Source organism: Micromesistius poutassou (genome assembly GCF_964030765.1).
Source record: "Micromesistius poutassou genome assembly, chromosome: 15".
NCBI lineage: Eukaryota > Metazoa > Chordata > Actinopteri > Gadiformes > Gadidae > Micromesistius > Micromesistius poutassou.
This window is the reverse complement of record NC_140285.1, coordinates 16198661-16220151: the sequence shown is the minus strand read 5'-3', so window position 1 is coordinate 16220151 and position 21491 is coordinate 16198661. Positions and strand designations below refer to the sequence as shown.

The 21491-nt window shown below is 43.5% G+C and overlaps 1 protein-coding gene across 1 annotated transcript; it reads left to right on the top strand.

Annotated features, from left to right (window-relative positions):
• The first annotated feature begins 1247 nt into the window (after nucleotides 1-1247).
• On the top strand, nucleotides 1248-21320 carry rbms2b (RNA binding motif, single stranded interacting protein 2b). The gene is made up of 14 exons (XM_084479032.1): nucleotides 1248-1381; nucleotides 6272-6471; nucleotides 10572-10630; nucleotides 11410-11501; nucleotides 14040-14197; nucleotides 14834-14913; nucleotides 15168-15277; nucleotides 15787-15833; nucleotides 15932-16025; nucleotides 16587-16637; nucleotides 16910-17020; nucleotides 17832-17912; nucleotides 18001-18090; nucleotides 18532-21320. Exons 1-13 carry the CDS (start codon nucleotides 1310-1312, stop codon nucleotides 18076-18078), a joined length of 1233 nt encoding a protein of 410 aa, XP_084335158.1. The 5' UTR covers nucleotides 1248-1309; the 3' UTR covers nucleotides 18079-18090; nucleotides 18532-21320.
• Nucleotides 21321-21491: the final 171 nt, after the last annotated feature.

Sequence of the window (21491 nt, the reverse complement as noted above, 5' to 3'; positions counted from 1 at the left end):
AAATGTGTTATTAGGGGGATACAGGGAATGAATGGACAGATTTGTGGATCTAGTCACAGATTGGTGCTCGTCACACACACACACACACACACACACACACACACACACACACACACACACACACACACACACACACACACACACACTGTAGCTATGGTGAACTACAGTGTGTGTGTGTGTGTGTGTGTGTGTGTGTGTGTGTGTGTGTGTGTGTGTGTGTGTGTGTGTGTGTGTGTGTGTGTGTGTGTGTGTTTGGGGGTTGGCTGGTTCTTACATTTTGCTGACTGAGTTACTTTCTAAACTGTCCTTGGGCAAAGCAGGACCCACAGCAGACCTGCCAGGGAAAACACAACAGAACACACTTCCACAGATGGAGGAATGAACATTTGTGTGTGCTCTAACTGTGCTATAGTAATCGCTCTATAGTAGAACAAAACATCAATGACAGCGGTACAGGCTTGTACTTTTGTATCATGCAAAAGTGTAACGTATGTATGCATGCATGCATGTATGTATGTTTGTATGTATGTATGTATGTATGTATGTATGTATGTATGTATGTATGTATGTATGTATGTGTGTATGTATGCATGTGTGTGTGTATGTATGTATGTATGCGTGTATGTATGTATGTATGCGTGTATGTATGTGTGTATGTATGGATGTATGGATGTATACATGTGTATGCCTGGTGTGTGTGTGTGTGTGTGTGTGTGTGTGTGTGTGTGTGTGTGTGTGTGTGTGTGTTTGCGTGCGTGTGTGTGTGTGTGTGTGTGTGTGTGTGTGTGTGTGTGTGTGTGTGTGTGTGTGTGTGTGTGTGTGTGTGTGTGTTTGCGTGCGTGTACGTGTGTGTGTGTGTGTGTGTGTGTGTGTGTGTGACTGCGCGCGTATTTTTTGTTTTATGAGAGATCAAGAATCAACATCTGACAACAAAGATATTGACCTTCCTATTGCTCATACCAGTATTTGTATTTAATTTGAGACGTTTAGATGTGATGCTAAATATGCAAATACCAGTTTACCACAACATTTCCATTACAGAAATGGATATAAAATACTTGGAAAGATGTAGGGCTACATTTTGAGAGGGAATTAGAACAAATGCATTTTAGGTGATACGGGATACTAGTTATGAACATTGGTAATTCGTCCGACCAACTCCGGTGTCCTGAGCGCGCTCTTTAACGCACAGTTGTAGGGAGCGACCGGAGCGGCTCCGATCACCTCCACCATTCCGGGCTGATTCTCCCTCGCTGACGTCAGCTGCCTCGGCTGTGGTCTCCGCTCCGGACATAGTGCTGCTGTGAAAATGCTGCTCTCGGTGCCGCCAAGGACGGGAATCAACCCCTACAACGGTTATATCAACAGAAACACCAAGAAGGTAAAGCGCTGACCCATTCTTCTCTTAAAACAACGTTTTCGGCACAGTGTTGGTTCGATTTCTGTCTTTGCAGTTTGGTTTTGCTCGAGTATAAGCCTGCAGTGTCCTTGAAAGTGGATCATTGGCCATGTATAAACTCTAGCTGGTGAATATTTAATGCAGTTGTGTAGTTATTGTAGTTGTAATGAGACACTAACTACAAACAAGAGGACCGCTACAATGGACTCATGGGTTGATCTTTGTGTTTGGAGCGACACGGTCTGTTTCTATCCTGGATGTCTCAATACGCACGCAAATTGTATGTAAATGTTTCGGTGAAACTGTTCAACTATCATTTTATTATAACCTGCAGTGTAAAATGCTATGTGTAGCACAACCGATCAAGTATTTGCGTATAACGTTGCATTAGATAAACATCAAGTTAGTAAAGTTTTTTCCCTCTTTTACGCGTTGAGATATGCCCCACCCCTAAAGTCCTTATGATGACCGAGAGCGTTTGGATGGAATAATGAATAAAGAGGAAACAGTTCGAAAGGAATATAACATGTTACTGTTGGATAATGTGTTACAAACACCCAAGTATTACACGCACTGTGTGGAGAAGGTCACTCAAAGTAATCCGCTCTGTAGTTGCGTAAGGGACATCAAAATATGAAAATGTTCTTAAAAATCATATAAAGTCTAAAATGTCCATGCATTACGATCAATGTAACTTTACATTGCGTTTAGAATAACTATGGATAATATCTGTGTTCATTGTGTGTTGAATAGGTTGTAGCCAGTGAGAGTGACTCACAATGAGTAGAGAATTCCTGGAATATGTGTTGAAATCTAACACCTCCTTCCTTTCCTGCGGTATTATCTTCCCAGCCTCGAGGCTGGAAAGAATTCAGATTGCTGAGATTAATGGCATGAAATTCCTGGAATTCCCAATTCTTACAATGTGCTAATTTCAAAGAGGCCTGTCTTCCTTTGCCAAAATCAAAACCTTTCCCTCATAATGAAACTTTATTTCTCCGTGTTACTCCAATGTCAAGTGCTAACCCCCGTCCTGATTTCTTCTTTTACTCCACAAGTGAAGGGCTGAGTAAAGAAAAGTGAAGGGTGGAGTAAAGAAAAGGATTAAGAGATCTTTACCCCTTTCTTCTGCTTTCTATTAACCCCTCCCTCCCTGCCCCCCCCCCTCTCTCTTTTCCCCAGTGTGTTTCACATGATTTCTTGGTTGTCACTGGTTCATTTCACATGGACAAGGGATCTGGTGGTTGCTGCTCTTGAGACGGTGAATCCCTGTTGCTTTAAAAACTAAACCGTGGCTTCCTTTTTCTTTTTTCCTTCCGTTTTGTGGGTCTTGATTACTACTGGATACAACTTGTTAGCAGGTCCTTTGAGGAATGTCTTGTTTTAAAGGCACTTGACTGAAGGCAGGCCGAGAGACGCTGGACGCTATTCCTGACATCACTTTTTTTTTATCATACTGAGTACAAATAACAGAAAAACAGCACTGTGAAGAACGAATATGATCTTTACCATGATGCCCTTAAACGCTACTTTCACCAAGCAGGTAGGATGCAACGTCCTCAGAGATGTAGAGAAGACCTGTTCAAAAGACATTACACATGTTTAACATGGTCGTCATCATCGTTCATGTCTGAGATACTGTTGGTAGATTGTTATTATGTAGTAACAGGAGTGGTGTTACATAGACTAGTCTATCGTGTTATTATAATATCTTTTTAAAATTTTAAACCCATTAAACACCCATTAGTCACGTATAGATTTTTTGCGAATCTCAAATGCATGCACCATTATATGTGCTATAAATACGCTGCATCTGCTCTAGATATGATAGTGAACAAAATCACTTTGATAGAGTACAAAACCATACAAATGTACACCGAATGTATTTCAGAAGAAATGTATGCATCAAACTCTACTCAAGAGTAAGTTATGCCAGCAGGACTGTAAAACTACTTTTTACTTTACTTACTTCAGTTTCAAACCAAAACCAATCTTGAGAGTCAAGAAAAAAACAGCAACTCCATCCCTTCCTGCCCAGACTGCAGCAGAAGCTAACAGAGCTAGCCTATGTGGAGATCCAAACATCCTGCCCCGTGCTCTTGTCAAGTCCTTGAGTCACCTGAGTTCCCTGCTGAGTTCACCTCCCCTCCTCCGTCTGTAATCACCTCATCAGTCCTGCTGCCTCCAGCGTTTCCTCCCTCTAAACAATCTGCCCACACGGCTGGGATCATCCTAATAATACAACAGTCGACCTAAAGAAAGTGCATGTGTTGGTGGATGTGTATACTTGTGTAATAGACTTAAGATAAATGTAAAGGCTCAATTCTGGGCTAGCAGCGAAGCGATGACTGGAAGCCATTGAGAAGTTGTGCACATTTCCCAGCAACCCGGACTGGTTAGTCATAGTAAGTCATAGTCCGGAATGTCTTTGCTGACATTCAATTAGTGGAAGACTCTCCTCCATAATGCATGATGGGGCTCTGTGTGGGAGAGCAAGATGCTTCCTCCTTGTTTTAGCTTAAGGCTTCTATCATATCTATTTATTGATGGGCACAGATCAAAAGTTGATGGTTTTAGAAATGCTGCCCACGCACATAAACAGCTCTCTCATTGTCCTTGGACCATTCTGGGTCCACCGGCGTCCTGAGGTGACAAACATAAATATTTGCTTAACGGGTGAGAAAGTAAAGAAGGCTGTGATGTGCCTGTGTTGTGTACGTTAGCGGTGGGCCATCCTCTAAGCAGCCACCGCCCCCGGATAGCAAGTAGAAAGGACGTCGATGAAATCCGAGCAGGTCATTCTCAGGGCACCGGCTGACCGATTAGGAGAGATAGCACTGGGGATGCTATGCTACAGGCAGGAACCTCGCGCTGTATTTGATTTCTGATCGGCAGCTGAAAAAAAACAGATAGTACTGCTCCTTATCCAGCTAGTCAGCCAGCCCTCAGACCCTGGGGGCCAGGATGGCCTCGTCGATAGGGGGCTTGACTTCCAATCGGAAGCTTCTGGGATCGAACCCAGTCCCAGAATGAGGACGAGTTCTGCCCATTACATCATCTTAACAACAAAAAAATCACTAAGTCGCTTCGGATTAAAGTGTCTCTGGGATGAATGAACTTAAGCTTTAAAGTAAAGTGGAAAAAGTTATTTACCCTTTAGAATGCAGTAGATTTTTGTCTGTCTTTCATACGCATGTTTGTGTTTGTTTACGTTTGGCGTGCCGGTGCATTACAGTTTCACTTCACTGGCACACCTGGTCTCAATCTGCATGCATGGCACAACACCTGGAGCTGGAGCCTGGGTGGCACCACACCTGGAGCTGGGGGGTTGCGTACTGAGGGGGGAGATGGAGGGGGGGGGGGGGGGGGGGGGTGGAGGGGCATGTACTGAGGGAGGAGGGGGTGGGGTAGAAGGAGGTGGAGGGTTGGATCTGACTCACTGCCATGCTCTCCTCAGAAGGAGCCTACCAGAGGAGCATTAATGAGACCGTGCTGTTCTGACTGGGAGCACATGAGAGGGATAACAACCTCAGACCCCAATTAGACAGACCTCAATGGACCAGGTCCAGGCAGGAGCTCTGTGCTGCTGTCCTCGATGCTATCTCATGGGCCTCCGCAGGTGCTTCCCTGCTGATAGCACCGCACGGGCGGCCTGGAGAGAAAGGCAAAGGCTCAGAGGACTGAGTCAGTCTGTGATTATGGAACAACAAACAAACTACAGAGCAGGAGAAGGAGAGATTAAAGGAGGAACTAAAGATGAAAAGCTTCTGTTAAGAGTCATGGCGACTCGCTCAAATGGACAAAGCAGAGGAAGTATTTTATGAGGCCTGCTTGATGACATTGTTTGAAGCACATCAGGCAAGTGTTAGCAGGGATACAAAACATAATTAATTATTCTTCAAATCAAGCAGCTGTGTCGGTTTAGCACAGACACAAATGGTAAATGCTTTAAGCTCACGGGTGGATGAAGCTAGGAGGAAGCCTGAGTGGGCTGGTCCCGATGCAGAACAAGAGAGAGGACATAACTCGGTTCGAGCCGGGTTTAATGGGCGGGTGGTCCTCTGGTGACCTTGTGTGGTTCAGCGCCACCCTGTTGTGTGGAGACCCTGACTAATCAGTTCCTCTGCTAGCACCCCTCCTGACAACACCACTGACTGACAACACAAAACAGCATTTATAGCAGGAAGGCTTTGATATGATGCTCATAAAGGTCTGTTCATTTGGAAAATGCAAAAATTAGAAATGACAACGTTTTCCTGGAACCGCAGCTTGCCAACATTTTCTGTGGTTGTTGTTTTGCATAAATGAGGGTGAACTGTGCTTGTCAGACCAACTTTTAAATCAAACATATTCTCCTTCCCGAACCATATTAATACAACTGAATCGTGGCCCGAGGCTTGTAGCAGCTGTTGAAATTTATTATTTACACCAAAGTATGCGTGAGCTTCTAAATGGGTCTTGGAAGATTTTCATGATATTCCATCCTCATTAGACCTTCAAGGCACAGTGTTTCCCTCTGAAACACACCACAGCTAGCTAAGGTAGCATAGCTTGACTTTGTGGCCCTGCTGCTCACCACTGACACTAGGCCATTAGCTTAGCTGGCTAGCGGCAGCTATCTGTTGATCTGGCTAATTGTCCTCCTAATTGATTTTGCGTGGACGAGGCCTCAAGTTTAGACTCTCCTGGGTTGGCTCACACTGCTCCTCCGATTACAAACCGGTTTATCTATCCTGCACCGTCGATGCACTCATACATGTTTCATGGCTCCATTAGATGATAATTCGTTCGTGACCGTACACCATTTTAAAGTGTCACTTTCCCCTCCCCTCCCCGTCTCCCTCTTCTTCCCTCCTTTTGGCTGAGGTACAGCAGGCCTATGCGTCTCCTTCCAGCCATCAGATGGCTCCGCCCAGCCCCAACACCGCCCCCACAGCCACCACCACAACCAGCAGCAGCAATGGCGGCGGCAGCAGTGGCAGTATGGGAGAGCAACTGAGTAAAACCAACCTGTACATCCGTGGCCTCCATCCAGGAACCACAGACCAGGATCTGGTCAAGCTCTGTCAACCGTGAGTAGTCTCCCAGTGAATCAACGCAGCAGCTTCCTGCTGGAGGCCCTACAGCTCAATGAAGATCCCCCTGCTTGTCCACATTGCTGGGAGGAACTCCTCCCAGCCCAATGGTACAACGAGAGATGGAAAACACAAGAACAGAGTTTTCACCAAATTGATGAAGGAATACATTTGAAGAATTAATCAAAACATATTGTGAGACTTATGTCTCTGTATTCTCATTTACTGTATGTTTTGAACTTTTCAACATTGCCGATAAATTGAAGAACAGGAGAGCAGGTTTTTATGAAGGAGGGCCACAGAGTGGGCTCTAAGTGGCATCATTTAGTGGCCTTATGGAAACACCAACAAACAGTCAGGCTTAAAAACTGAGAGCTTTCAGCTGGCACAGACTTTCCAACAACTTGCCGCTAACTATGTTTAGTCTCACTCTCTAACGCTCTCTCTCTCTCTCTCTCTCTCTCTCTCTCTCTCTCTCTCTCTCTCTCTCTTATTCACTTTTTTATGCCCTAAGCCTTTCAAAACAGAAAACCTATGATGCTAAGTTTGGCATTGCCTCTTAAAAAATATTCTAATACTTTACACTACAAAATAAAACGCTGCTGTGAAAATCAACGTAAAAATAAAACGGTTTTGAAAAACGGTCGTCACGTCGGCCTCGGGGCCAATGCGTTAAGTCAAGTACCGGGAAGTCATGTGAACTGCATTTGTAAAATCTTCAATGAAACATCAAAACAAAGCTAGGTCAGAATGAATGATCTGGGCTTGCCTAATTAAATACTGGAGCCTGCTGATGAGAACCAGAAACTGGCTGAGAGAGGAAGAAGGGGGAGGGGGGGAGAGAGAGAGCGAGAAGAGGAAGAGAGTATGGTCGAGTGAAACAGAGAGAAAGAGAGAGAGAGAGAGAGAGAGTGAGAAGTGAGAGGGAGAAAAAGGGAGTGAGAGGGAGTTTGAGTGAGTGAAAGAGAGAAAGGAGTGCTTTTCTTTTTTACAGCTGTCTGGAAGATATGGCTCACATGAGGCTGCTCAACCCTACAGGAAGCGCCGAGCCCCGGGGGAACGGGAAAGACAAACAAGGGCAACGGCATGGAGAGGGGGGCAGGGGGGAGGAATGGAGGGAGTCGGGAGGGGGAGGAGTGTGTGTGTGTGTGTGTGTATGTGTGTGTAGTTTGTAGGGTTTGTGTGTCAGGTGGTGTGCTGCTGTGGGGGTGGGTCTCATATTTCGGCTTTTACAGAGCAGATAAAATCGGCTTGAAAATTTGCTTTTTAGTGGCACACATAAAGCCCAGTGTAGTCGGGGGGGGGGGGGGGGGGGGTGGTGGTGGTGGGGGGGGTGGAGACGGCACCGAGGCTTTCTAGTCGGCGCAGCACTGTCACCATCGACGCACAAAAACGATCGCAGAGGAGATGGGGCACGTCCAAATGAGTCAAGGGGAAAAGTCGAGGAGCAAATTAGATTGACTTGAGTCTAGTTAGAACAACAGGAAAGGCAGTCACACACACACACACACACACGCACGCACGCACGCACGCACGCACGCACACACACACACGCACGCACGCACGCACGCACGCACGCACGCACGCACGCACGCACGCACGCACGCACGCACGCACACACACACACACACACACACACACACACACACACACATACTATCAGGAAATAGCATTCCCAAGGCTCCCCTCCCCCCCGCTCAGAGAGCTCCCAGGACTGTGAGGCGCTCAATGGAAGCTCTTAGATACCAAAGCGGCAGGGTGGAGGTGTAGAGAGGATGAGAAGGTGGGAGAGGAGGTGACAGGGTGGAGGTGTAGAGAGGATGAGGAGGTGACCAGGGTGGAGGTGTAGAGAGGATGAGGAGGTGACCAGGGTGGAGGTGTAGAGAGGATGAGGAGGTGGGAGAGGAGGTGACAGGGTGGAGGTGTAGAGAGGATGAGGAGGTGACAGGGTGGAGGTGTAGAGAGGATGAGGAGGTGGGAGAGGAGGTGACCAGGGTGGAGGTGTAGAGAGGATGAGGAGGTGGGGGAGGAGGTGACCAGGGTGGAGGTGTAGAGAGGATGAGGAGGTGGGGGAGGAGGTGACCAGGGTGGAGGTGTAGAGAGGATGAGGAGGTGGGGGAGGAGGTGACCAGGGTGGAGGTGGATATGTATGGAGGATGAGGAGGTTGTAGGGTCAGAATGGTCAAGAGAAGGGGAGAGTGGTTCAGCCGGCCTGGTCCCTGCAGCGTGTCTCTGTCTGTCTCTGTCTGTCTGTCTGTCTGTCTGTCTGTCTGTCTGTCTCTGTCTCTGTCTCTGTCTCTGTCTCTCCCTCTCCCTCTCCCTCTCCCTCTCCCTCTCTTTCTCTCTATCTGTGTGTGTGTGTGTGTGTGTGTGTGTGTACGTCCCTCTCTTTCTCTTCTAGAGCCGTGGTATCTTCTGTCTACTGCTCTGTTCACTCTGCACTGACACCCCAGAGCTTCACACACCTGTTCTCTATTCCACTCTTCTCCTCTTTTCTCTCTACTCTCTACTCTATTCTCTGTACTCCTGTATCTACTCTCTACTCTATTATCTATACTCTCTACGCTCCACCTCACTCTTTACTCTCTTCTCTCTACTCTATTCTCTTTACTCAACTCTGTCCCTGCTTTATTATTTCTACTCTACTCTCTACTCTATTCTCTCTACTCCACTCTACTACTTTCTACTCTATCCTCTCTATTCTCTCTATTCCCCTCTCTACTCGACTCTATTATACCCACTATACTCTCTACTCTATAATTTGTCATCCACTCTCGCTACTCCTATCTACTCTTTACTCTGTTCTCTCTACTCCACTCTATACTCTCACTGTGATCTCTCTGTGATCAACTCTATTCTCTAATATGTTCTCTCTACTCCACTCCACTCTGCTCTATTCTCTCTACTCCACTCTCTACTCTATTCTCTCTCACATCCTGTCTGTGTAGAGCCAGACCGGTATGCACACCCCTCACGTTGCTCATTAGACCTGTATTCCCAGATGTACCTGCATATAGCTACATTATGTGTATTGCTATGAAATCGATAATATAAATACAGAGAGTGGTTTCAGAATGTTATTGTATGGAGAAGGTTATATATGTTATATATAATGTATTAATGGAACATCCATTTGGAGCAATGATGAGGATGAGGAATTATTCAGGAAGCCATCGCTGTATGGATTAAACAAAATTTTCTGGACTTAAATGTTCTGTAGCGGTGGCGCTAGCATGTGAAGGGAATAATGAGCATCTCATTAGATGCTATCGCCCGTGAGTTATCCTGGGAACTGTGAACACACTTATACTAGGGAGGCACAGTGTAGTGTGACATGAAAAGCCTGCTCTTACCATGCAGTGAGCTAGGCATGTGTAGCTTAGCCACCAGTAACCTATAGCCACCAAAGGAATCATGATGATATCTCTGGATGTCTTTCAACTGGTAAACTATGATTTATTTGTCTGTATAATGAATCATTGGTTTACTTGCATCTGAGACTTGCATCTCAGTGTGTGTACTTTGATTTAGATTTGATTTGAATTTGGTAGTTGGTAGTTTGATATAGTGAGAGAGAAGGGAGGGGCGCTAGGACCCACAGTGCTGCCTACGGGGAAGCCAGCAGGAGATAGGAGTGTGTGGATTTGGGCGGGCGTTGCACAGGGCAGCCAAGGAGAGGAGTATCGGGTTACACTGCATGCACATGCCTGGAGAGATGGGCCACTGATAGACACTCACACACAGCACTGGAGCATCCTCCCAGACCAGAGACTATCGTATACGTCTGCAATATCTACAACCGGCCGGTTCACTGCAGGATGTCTCGCATTGACAGTGCACTGTGACACACAAAGCTCATTTTGAAATGATGGTCATAAATAGAATCCCCTCTTTGTTATGGAATATAACTATTAAGTGTATTTCATTGTAATTACTTCACCTTAAAGACTAGTTAGTGTTTTAGATTAGTGTTTATTAATCTAAGTCGATAAACGTGGAAATATAGACCACTTGGTAATTCCAACAGTCTTTGAAGATGAATGGTACATGCCCAGGTCAAAGGTTGTGATCGGGTCTGACCTCTTGATGTTTTCTAGATATGGGAAGATTGTGTCCACCAAGGCCATACTGGACAAGACCACCAACAAGTGTAAAGGTGAGTTACACTTTACTGTGACCCCCTTAGTTAAGGCCTACTGGTGTAAAGGTGTGTTACACTTTAATATGACCCCCTTATATAAGGCCTACTGGTGTAAAGATGTGTTACACTTTAATATGACCCCCTTATTTAAGGCCTACTGGTGTAAAGATGTGTTACACTTTAATGTGACCCCCTTATCTAAGGTCTACTATTGTAAAGGTGTGTTAGGCGTGAATGGGACACACTAATCTAAGGCCCACTATTGTAAAGGTGTGTTAGACGTTAATGTGACACACTAATCTAAGGCCTACTAGTGTAAAGGTGTGTTAGACGTTAATGTGACACGCTAATATAAGGCCTACTAGTGTAAAGGTGTGTTAGACGTTAATGTGACACGCTAATCTAAGGCCTACTAGTGTAAAGGTGTGTTAGACGTTAATGTGACACGCTAATATAAGGCCTACTAGTGTAAAGGTGTGCTAGACGTTAATGGGACATGCTAATATAAGGCCTACTAGTGTAAAGGTGTGCTAGACGTTAATGGGACACTAATCTAAGGCCTACTAGTGTCTAGTTGAGTAGCATCCAAATAGGTGTGTAACACACATCACAATGGCTAGTGTTGAATAGATTGGCCATTGTTGCATGCATTGCAAAGGCAATGTTGCAATGCATGAAAGAATAGCATGCTGTATTATTTTGAATTGCTAAAAAATGCAATGTGTTCATTGCAAGCGTGCATTTCTCAGTGTCAGACATGTACGTCTTGTGTCTTTCTGTCTTGGCTCCTGCAGGCTATGGCTTTGTTGACTTTGACAGCCCAGCCTCGGCTCAGAAGGCAGTCACGGCGCTGAAGGCGGGGGGAGTGCAGGCTCAGATGGCCAAGGTAAGAACAGGAATGTTCCCTAGCAGTGGGCTTGTGTTTCACCACTCAGGAATGGGAATTATTCAGTCCTGGCTAGGACTGAATAATTCAGGGTCCTGGTTAGAACTTAATCCAGAAAAAGTGGCAAAAAGAAAAACAATTATAAGAACTTCCTATTATTGTTAATCGCAACACCAGAAAAAGAAACCAATCGGGGTAATCGTTGAACCTTTGAAAGTGCTTTCTCAGTACGCAGGTCTCCTCCCCAGCTCCCAGTGGCCTTCAGGACACCCAGCTCCTCTTAGGCTGGTTGTTAGGCTGATGTGCGGCTAATGAGTATCTTACAATTATGCCTGTGTGTGTTTTTGTGTGTGTTGTGTGTATGTGTGCATTTCAATGCAGGTGCCTAGACCAGATATATGTTTTTAAATATATTCCACTATATCTGTGTAAACACATACAACTATACTGTAACACACCAGCGTGCAGGCGTGTGTGTGTGTGTGTGTGTGTGTGTGTGTGTGTGTGTGTGTGTTGTGGTAGTGCGTGGTGGCGGTGCTGGGGGAGTGTGTCCCAGGACGCCTCTCTGAGCTCCAGGAACAAAGCAGCTCTCTGTTGACTCAGTGTCTGAGGAGCTCCTAGTCAGCAGGCCCGCAGCCACGCTGTCAACACACACATATAGACAAACACACACACACACACACACACACACACACACACACACACACACACACACACACACACACACACACAGACACCCACACATATATAGACACACACAAACACATCCAGCCACCCTGTCAACACACACATATAGACACACACACACACACACACACACACATCCAGCCACCCTGTCAACACACACATATAGACACACACACACACGCACACACACACATATAGACACACACACACACACACACACACACACACATCCAGGCACCCTGTCAACACAAACAAACAAACACACACACACACACACACACACACACACACACACACACACACACACACACACACACACACACACACACACACAGTGTGGAGTAGGTATCATCCAACCCAGTTGCCCTGGGCTTCATAGAGTGGAGTAGGTATGTGCAGAATTATTTCTGAGTCTGAGTCACTCTTGGTGGAGATCCACAGCAGTTGTTTTCTGCTTGATTCTGGAGGCCAGCTGCTCATTGGTTGATGGGCGCGAGGAGGAGGAGGAAGGATCACCTTCACCACAGGTCACGCTTATTAGGCATGAATTATTCATGGAATGTAAATTAATTCAAAATGCATTTACAGGTTTTTAATCACATCTGCACACTGCAAGTAATGAATATGCAAAATGGTTAGAGGGAGATGAGCAGTGGATATCTTCGCAAGCTATCGTTGATTTCTCTGACTGGTTTGGTTTGCGTGTGCAGGCCGCACGCGAGAGAGAGAGAGAGAGAGAGAGAGAGTGAGAGAGACAAACAAATGCTTGAGATCAATCAAAAGCATGTGGCCACTGTGGCACGCCGTGTCCTTGAGGTGGTTGTTGGTTTAAGTCCACTTTGTTCAGATCTGTAATCCTTGCATAATGATGTGTGATTTATGCAGGCTGATAGAGCCAGCCTCCGTGTGAATCCAAGGTCAGAATTACCACATAGATGCATCTACATGCATCTAAGTGATATATTATCACTATGCCCTGGGAAAGGGCTGGTAATAAGGGACCCGCGTGAATAAGATAACAGATAGCTCTCGTCATTTTAGAAATCATTCCCAAAGGTCTTTGTCCAGAACAAGAGCACATAATCATCTGGCTCTTCCATGGATGGCCAGCCGTTTGAAATGTAATTATGCCATGGTATCACATTACCTGGGGCATGCCTCCTTTACCTCTGCAGGCAGCCAGCCACTAACAATAGGCCAGTCTTATACTACCATCGGTGTACGACGGCGCAGAGAGTGCAAAGATGAAAGACAGAGAAGGAAAGTAGAGGAATAAAGACGGACAGAGAGAGAGGGGATGGAGGTAGAGATTGCAGTTGGACAGGGCTGGAATACAGACAGAGGGTTTTGAATCAAGTCTGGCCAGAACGTTATCTCCTCCATCTCTGCTGGCTTTGCTCTCTCCCCAGCCTCTTTCAAGTCCTGTCTTAACCTCTTCCAAAAAACATAAATGAAGTCAACCTTCCCTCTCAACTTGTCGTGTCGTTTTTGCAATCACTTGTTCTGACCATCTGAAAATCCATTCTCTTCTCTTATTACAGTCCCAAATTCCCCATCTGGGATTAATATAGTTAATTTTATTTCAAATCTGGATTCATCGTGAACCTTGCAAACTTGGATGTTACTTATAGTGTATAAGTAATAGCATCCAAGTGGGTGCTACACATTGGTGGTGGTTAGTGAGGTCCCCCCTTCACTGTAAAGCGCTTTGAGTGTCTAGAAAAGCGCTATATAAATTCAATTAATTATTATTAATTATTATAATGATAATGTTTATTTCATGCAGCTAGTTTCCGTAGCATTGTGTTACACTTCTGATGCTGAATCCCAGCTCTTCTTCTGTGGTTTCAGCAACAGGAGCAGGACCCCACCAACCTGTACATCTCCAACCTGCCCGTCTCCATGGAGGAGCAGGAGCTGGAGAGCATGCTGAAGCCCTTCAGCCAGGCCATCTCCACACGCATCCTGAGGGACCCCAGTGGCACCAGCCGGGGCGTGGGCTTCGCCAGGTACGACCTTGGGGTGGTCAGGGGCTTTATGTCTTTGGTTGTCAGCAGAATTAATAATTTAAAGGGCTTACTCTGATAAAGAAGGAAGGGTTAAACTTATTTATACCCTTCACACCCTTCTAATACAACACTGTTTTGAGTGAAAAAGAAAGGAAAAAACAACATTTAGACTTATCCAAACCACCTTGAAGGGAATGCCCACTGAGAAATAATTCTGTGTTGTGTATAGTAGATGAAATCCAGTGTAATGGGCTTGATGGCAGTATCTGATAGGTGCTGCTGTGGTCCCCTCTGAGTACAGTAGGAACTGAGACCCCTGGTGGACACTTCCTGTTTTCTTAACATGATTTTAACATTAAGGAGCTTATTTATTATCCAAGCTGACATGCTTCCACTTATTACACCAACCACAGTTATCAAAATGGATGCTATGTTACAAACTATTGAATTGTCAATCCTTTTGGCACATGAAATGATGTTCTATTCTATAAATCCATGGTTGTCACCATCAATTAAACTTGTCTGCAGTCTTCATGAAATGGACAAGATCAATAATGCGTGATGCTTTCCATAAGAAATTATGAAACTTATGAAGCATTATTCCCTTGAACGTAATGAGTCGTGCTTCCTTTGCAGGATGGAGTCAACAGAGAAATGCGAGGCCATTATTCAACATTTTAATGGAAAATATATCAAGACTCCACCTGGGGTTCCAGGTGAGGATCTCTTCTCCAGGTTCAGTGATGAAGTCCAAAATCTCTCTTCAGATAACTTCTGTTTTCACTATAAAGTCATTCAGCACTTCAACATCTCAATATTCCATTAGCAACTGACAGTCAATTCTTAGACATGCCATCAAATATAAAAAAAAGCTTCACTGGTGTAATCTTCAACAATATTGAATCTCCAGCTCACTCTATTGTTCCTGTCTAATAATAACAACCCATTGATTATTATCCCTTCCCCTCAGTGCCTGCAGAACCCTTATTGTGTAAATTTGCTGATGGGGGCCAGAAGAAGCGTCAGAGCCAGGGGAAATATCTTCACAACGGCCGGCCCTGGACCCGGGACGGAGACACGGTAGGGTCTCCTCTCTGATGGAAGTGCTCCTCCATATATCGTCTGCCTCTCGTTTGTGAAAGCATCATTGAAATAGGCTGTGTTAATGTACGCACTTATTGTATGTTGTACGTCCTGGCACTTAATGTACGCACTTATTGTATGTTGTACGTCCTGGCACTTAATGTACGCACTTATTGTATGTTGTACGTCCTGCCACTTAATGTACGCACTTATTGTATGTTGTACATCCTGGCACTTAATGTACGCACTTATTGTATGTTGTACGTCTTGATGTACGCACTAATTGTATGTTGTATGTCCTGGCACTTAAAAATAGTACTTAGTTGTCTTAGTCCTAGCTATCTTTGTTGTATGCGGGGAATGGGTTAACCTTGCGATTGTTAGTACCGACATCGATATATTGTTGTTTCTCCTTCTTCTAAAAAATGTACTCCCTGTAAGTCGCTTTGGATAAAAGTTTCTGGTAAATGCCCTGAATGTAAATGTATGTTTTTTTCTTTCCGCAGGGTGGGATGACACTGACGTTCGACCCAGCAGCGGCCTTACAAAACGGGTAGAATGATCCTCTTATCTAACCGATTGAAAGCAAACCGGAGGAGCCGGTGAGAAGGCTGTGCTCTGTCACTGACTCCTTGTGTCTTCCTATTGCAGGTTCTACTCTTCTCATTACAGCATCGCCCCCAACCGCATGATGCCCCAGCCTTCCCTCTCCCCGTACATGCACTCTCCAGTGTCCACCTACCAGGTACTGCGTCCGGGGGAGACCTCTCACCCACTGTTGTCACACAGTGTGGGACTTGGTTATCAACTTTGCATTTATTAATGCGGTTATAAATCAGTTACATTCAAAAGGAAGGCACTTTTAGCGAAGGATTAAAAAAAAGATAAATAGAAATAAAGGAGATTGTAAGTTGTGCGATGGAAAGCAACACAGTGGGGACTATGGGTGTAACGATACACAAAAGTCACGATTCGGTACGTACCTCGGTTTTTAAGTCACAGTTCTGTATGTTTTTTCGGTACAGCAGTTTTTATTATTTTGTTTTTATTAAACAAATTGATTTTGATTTGATTTATGGACTTATTTCCATTGTGGTCCTCAAAACAAAACATCAGGACAAGACAAGACACTCACAGAGTGTGTTATAATCAATAAAAACTTAAAATAATAATAATCAAATATATACATATATATATTTTTTTATTTTATTTTTTTTCAGTATGTTGGTACGAATATGCATATGGTTACACCCCTATAGTTGAGACAATGTCATTGTTTGAATTGTTGTCGTTCTCTGGGTTCCAGGTCCACAATCCCTCCTGGATTCATCACCAGTCATACCTCATGCCTCCCAACGTATGTATCTCCTACCTGGATGTAGTCTTCACCTCCTCCTGGTCTACTTATAGAGATTACAGACACTTAATCCCTGTGGGCTGTAGAAAAACACTGTCTGGATGGTTCACAGGGGACCTTGACTATAAAAAAAAATTGCAATAGGCTGTCCTTATCCATGACCTTATTATAGAATTTAATGAAAGCAATAGTGTGTTGTTATTTGAAGAGAGGCTGTCATCTGTCTGACTCCCAGCGGTCATATCTCCCTCTGTGTGTGTGTCTCTCCGAAGGGAGCGGTGTTGACGCCAGGCTTGGACCACACCATGTCCATCCAGCCAACCTCTATGATGGGGCCGCTCGCACAGCAGCTGGGCCACATGTCCATGGGCAGCAGTGGAACAGTGAGCAGCACTCAGCCCTCATTCACATTGAGAGGATTTTGCTGACGCTTTTATCCAAAGTGACTTACAACCATTATTTTGTGCAGACCGAGAACACCCCTCAATAAGTGCGCAAACAGCTTGTTTGCGCTCAAACCTTACTTCCGCAACAATATGTCGTCACCACCCACTATGCAATGGGTGGTGCTGAAGTGCAGAAGTCCCGCCTCCCGGCTACCCGCAATGTTTACAACTTCTCGGGTTGTGAATTTGCCGACGCAAGCGCAAGCGTTCGACCAATCGCAACAGAGTTGGCGTGCTGACCAATCACAGCAGACCTGAGGGGCCTTAATGCGACATGATACAAATTAGTTTTGAAAGTTTTGAAAGATGCTGAAATTGGTTTTGCAGAAATGAACAGTGTCAGAATAATAAGGGGTATTTTTAACATACAGGCATGTAACCCTATTCTAGTAGTACACCCAAATGCAATTATTAACCCTAAAAAAGCATGATATGGGATCTTTAATGGATTTTATTTCAATTCAATTTACTGTCAGTCGTTTTGGATAAAAGCGTAGATGGGAAAGTCTACTGAGGATGGATGGATGGATTGAAATGTTTTCTAAAGAAAGTCTACTATACATATGAGGATGGATGGAGTGAAATGTTTTGTAAAGAAATCCTCTATACATATGAGGATGGATGAAGTGAAATGTTTTGTAAAGAAAGTCTAATATACATGAGGATGGATGGAGTGAAATGTTTTGTAAAGAAACATGGTAAACCAGTATGAGTTGTGTGTCACACATGTTCCCTTGTCTTCCTCCAGTATATGCCTGCTAATACTTCTATGCATGGGACTTACATCCCCCAGTACACCCAAGTGCCTCCGGCCAACGTCTCAGTTGAGGTAGGATAAGTTCTGGGTTAAAATGGAAACATTTTAAGTTGAAAATTATTCTTTATTGCATTAATTGTTGGTCGGGTTTTTGGTCCAGGAAAGTGCCGTTCAACAACCTGTTGCCATAGAGACGCCCACAGAGCACACAGCCTACTCTTACCAGCATAACAAGTGAAGAGGTGACGAGGTAGGCCTGTGTGTGTGTGTGTGTGTGTGTGTGTGTGTGTGTATGTGTGTGTGTGTGTCTGTGAGTGTGTCTGCATATGTGTCTGTGCATGTGTGTCTGTGCATGTGTGTCTGTGTGCATGTGTCTGTGTGTGTGTGTGTGTGTGTGTGTCTGCGTGTGTATCTGTGCCTGTGTGTGTGTGTGTGTGTGTGTGTGTGTGTGTGTGTGTGTGTGTGTGTGTGTCGGTGCGTGTGTCTGTGCGTGTGTGTCGGCGCGTGTGTTTGTAGTGCGCTCCTTACTTGTATCTCAATCTCTCAAAATAAACGTGTTTTAAAGTAAACACATACTGTCTGTATGTGTTTACTTTAAAACACGTTTATTTTTCCTATCACGTGTGTCCAATTGTATTTAAATTGGATTGTTAATTCAGAGTTATTGAGGCTAATAGTCTGCTCTCAATAGGTATTTTCTTGGGGAGGACCTGAGGTATTTTCCCCGGGCACTGCTTGTTGATAACCGAGAGCAGTGCACATGGACTGCAGACCTCAGCGCACCAAACCATTCGGGAGGAACACAGACTTTTACACGCAGGATTTTTCTACAAATTCCAACTTTATGACAAAATAACTTTCACGTTATGACAAACTATTTCACTCCACATACGCAAGACAAGACGTGAGCAATGGGAAACACAAGAAGAACGCAATGGAGTGTCTATTTTGATAACCGTGAAAACAAACCTGTCAACTACACACACACACACACACACACACACACACACACACACACACACACACACACTATATTACATGGTTTGTGCTCGTCATGTCAATGTTTTTGAGTGCTACTCTGGTGAAACTAGGCCCAGCCTGGTTAATCACAGCACCGCGTGTCATTTTACAGTCATGTCCTGTTTCACTTTTTTTTAAGATAAGACTGTTTCTGTTCTACTTTTGTTTTGGATTTTTTCAATCTTTGAACCTGCCTTTTTGTACATATATGTTGTTTTTGTTGCATTTCTTTTTCTTACACGTCTTGTTTCATTGGCTTTTGCAAGTATTTGATAAGAGAAGGCTTAAACACATACACGGAGAAGCCTCGGTCCCTGTGTTCGTCCGGACATATGCGATGGCAGCATGGATTAGATGGATTTAAAGTGGCAGCAAATGTCTCAAGCATGAAACCTCATCCCTGTGTAAGTGATCTCACTTATTTTGGCACTTGGGTCTCAAGTAATTTATAGTTTAAAAATCTTGACAAAGCTTCAGACAATCAAAGATTTACAACGAAGTTACTATTGAGAGATATCGTCTAAAATAAAGTTAACATGACGAAAAGAAAACTAATTTGAAAGAACATTGCGTTCCAAGGTCCTTTAGGAAATATTAAGCATTGGACTACACTTGATCCAATGTTTCGGGATCCCATCTCACACAGAACTGCCTAAACACTTTTCAGATCGGTGTTTCTGTTATCAATGCTATTATTAACTATGGTGACAACATTCAAACCAGTTATGTTAATTCTATGTACATGGCATGAGGTTTGTTGCTATGTCATTTTATTGGTCATTGGTCTTGACAAAACTTTGAATAAAAGCTAAATAATGTTGTCAAAGTACAATAGGATTATTTCATCAGAATGAAACCAACTAACAAGTGTAGAGTTTATTATGATCCTGAAACAATTTTCATTTGAAAAAACGTTCTGTTGTTGGTTCATGACCCGTTTAAAGTTTCCTTGATACTGGCTGTTACTGTGTCTTCGATTTTACACGTGCATTCTTTTTTCTCATGTTTTTATTTTTTTTAAAGCTTTTGATTTTTATTTAAAAGTTTTTTATTTCATTTAAGGCTTCATTTTATTTGTTTGTAGTGTGTTGTGTGCTTCAACTAGTGAAAGGTAGGAGAGCCCTTTTTCACCAATGCATTTCCCTTGTGAAATAGTGAGTTTGTATGTTTGAAATCTTCTCTTGCTCTCTCTTGATCTATGTCAAAAGGCTTTAATTAGTTGATAAAATGTTTTGGATTCCGTCTGTATTGCTAATGTTGACACGCTTTTATTTGCATAACGCCCAATCATGGATAAACATCCATGCATTGTTTAAGAGAAAATTCCCGTGGCAGTTGGGAACACCTTAAAGAAATATATGGTCAAAACCTTAACATACCTCATTATGCAGAATATAGATTCAGTTCAAATACAGGTTAGAAGGCAATAACTAACCACAGTAGTTATTATTGCTGCTCACAGCTGGTACTGTGTCCATATTTTAACCATCCGTCCTATGAGACCTGCCCACGGTCTGATGGTCTATGCAATTAATTTATTATCCTTATAATGCAATAATACAAGTAAATACGACTCTCCACATCATTCCAATGGATCACATCACTAATTCAACATCTTTCCAATTTCCATTCATCCTGAATAATCAATTTATTGATTGTATCCATTAAAAGGGAATTGAGTTTTACCAAGTTCACAAAAGGAATGCAGTGGTTTATTGTCTCACCAAAGATTTCATAAAGATACTTTTTGCAGCCTTCAATGGACCTGGGTCCCAAAATAAATCAGATATAGCTTATTTTTTTTGCTGTTTCATTTTTAAATGATGTGGAGAGGTGTAAAATATGTTTATTTTCACCTGTTTGTAAGCTATGTTTTTTGATAGATAATTTAGTTTCATATGGAAAGATACGTTTTTACAGGAATGCCTTTAGACATCGTGAACGGGGCAGAGTGCTTCTCAGAATCCATTGGTTGGTTTTGTATTTTGCAAATTTCTGCGAGCAAAGATCTTCAAAACAAAGTTGTTTTCTAGAACATTTCGTGTTCCTATTTCATTCCACATTAATTTAAATATTGGGAGGGGGTCGGTAAAACAGTTGCACACTTCATAGAATGGTGTAATGGAAGGTGTAGTCTGGCTCACTATATTGCTGCTAATTTTGGATTATTTTGTTTAATTAGCTCATGCAAAGGTCATGCAGTTCAATAAATGAAGACAGTCATTCTGGATATCATGTTTAACAATATATATATTTCTACGTCCTATTTTGTTCCAGTTGTGTCAAGTTATTTGTATTTATCTCAACATCAAACAAGTTATGTCATTGCTTCAACCATTAATCTGTCGTTCTGTGCCACAACACCAGGTCATTAGGTCCCTAAATAAAAGATCAAGAAATCCCACAGCTGCTTAACCTAATTTGGTTTGGTTATGAACTTGGAAAATGTAATAAAAATGATTTGCCAATATGGTTTTGATTTTTAACTTATGTTTCACTTAAGTGCCCCAATAGGTGGGATACGTGAATACTTTCAATGAGTTTATATGTAGTCTGTTTATACAACACATCCAGTGCATACATTTAATTGTAGTTGTAATGTGTAATAATGAGGTAGCACACAGTGACATA

What these genes read in the sequence shown, in the direction of transcription:
- rbms2b (XM_084479032.1), top strand. Translation starts at nt 1,310, where the DNA reads ATGCTGCTCTCGGTGCCGCCAAGGACGGGAATCAACCCCTACAACGGT. An exon ending in TGCAGGCTCAGATGGCCAAG is followed by an intron (nt 11,502 to 14,039) that starts GTAAGAACAGGA and finishes CTGTGGTTTCAG; the next exon opens with CAACAGGAGCAGGACCCCAC. An exon ending in CATACCTCATGCCTCCCAAC is followed by an intron (nt 16,638 to 16,909) that starts GTATGTATCTCC and finishes GTCTCTCCGAAG; the next exon opens with GGAGCGGTGTTGACGCCAGG.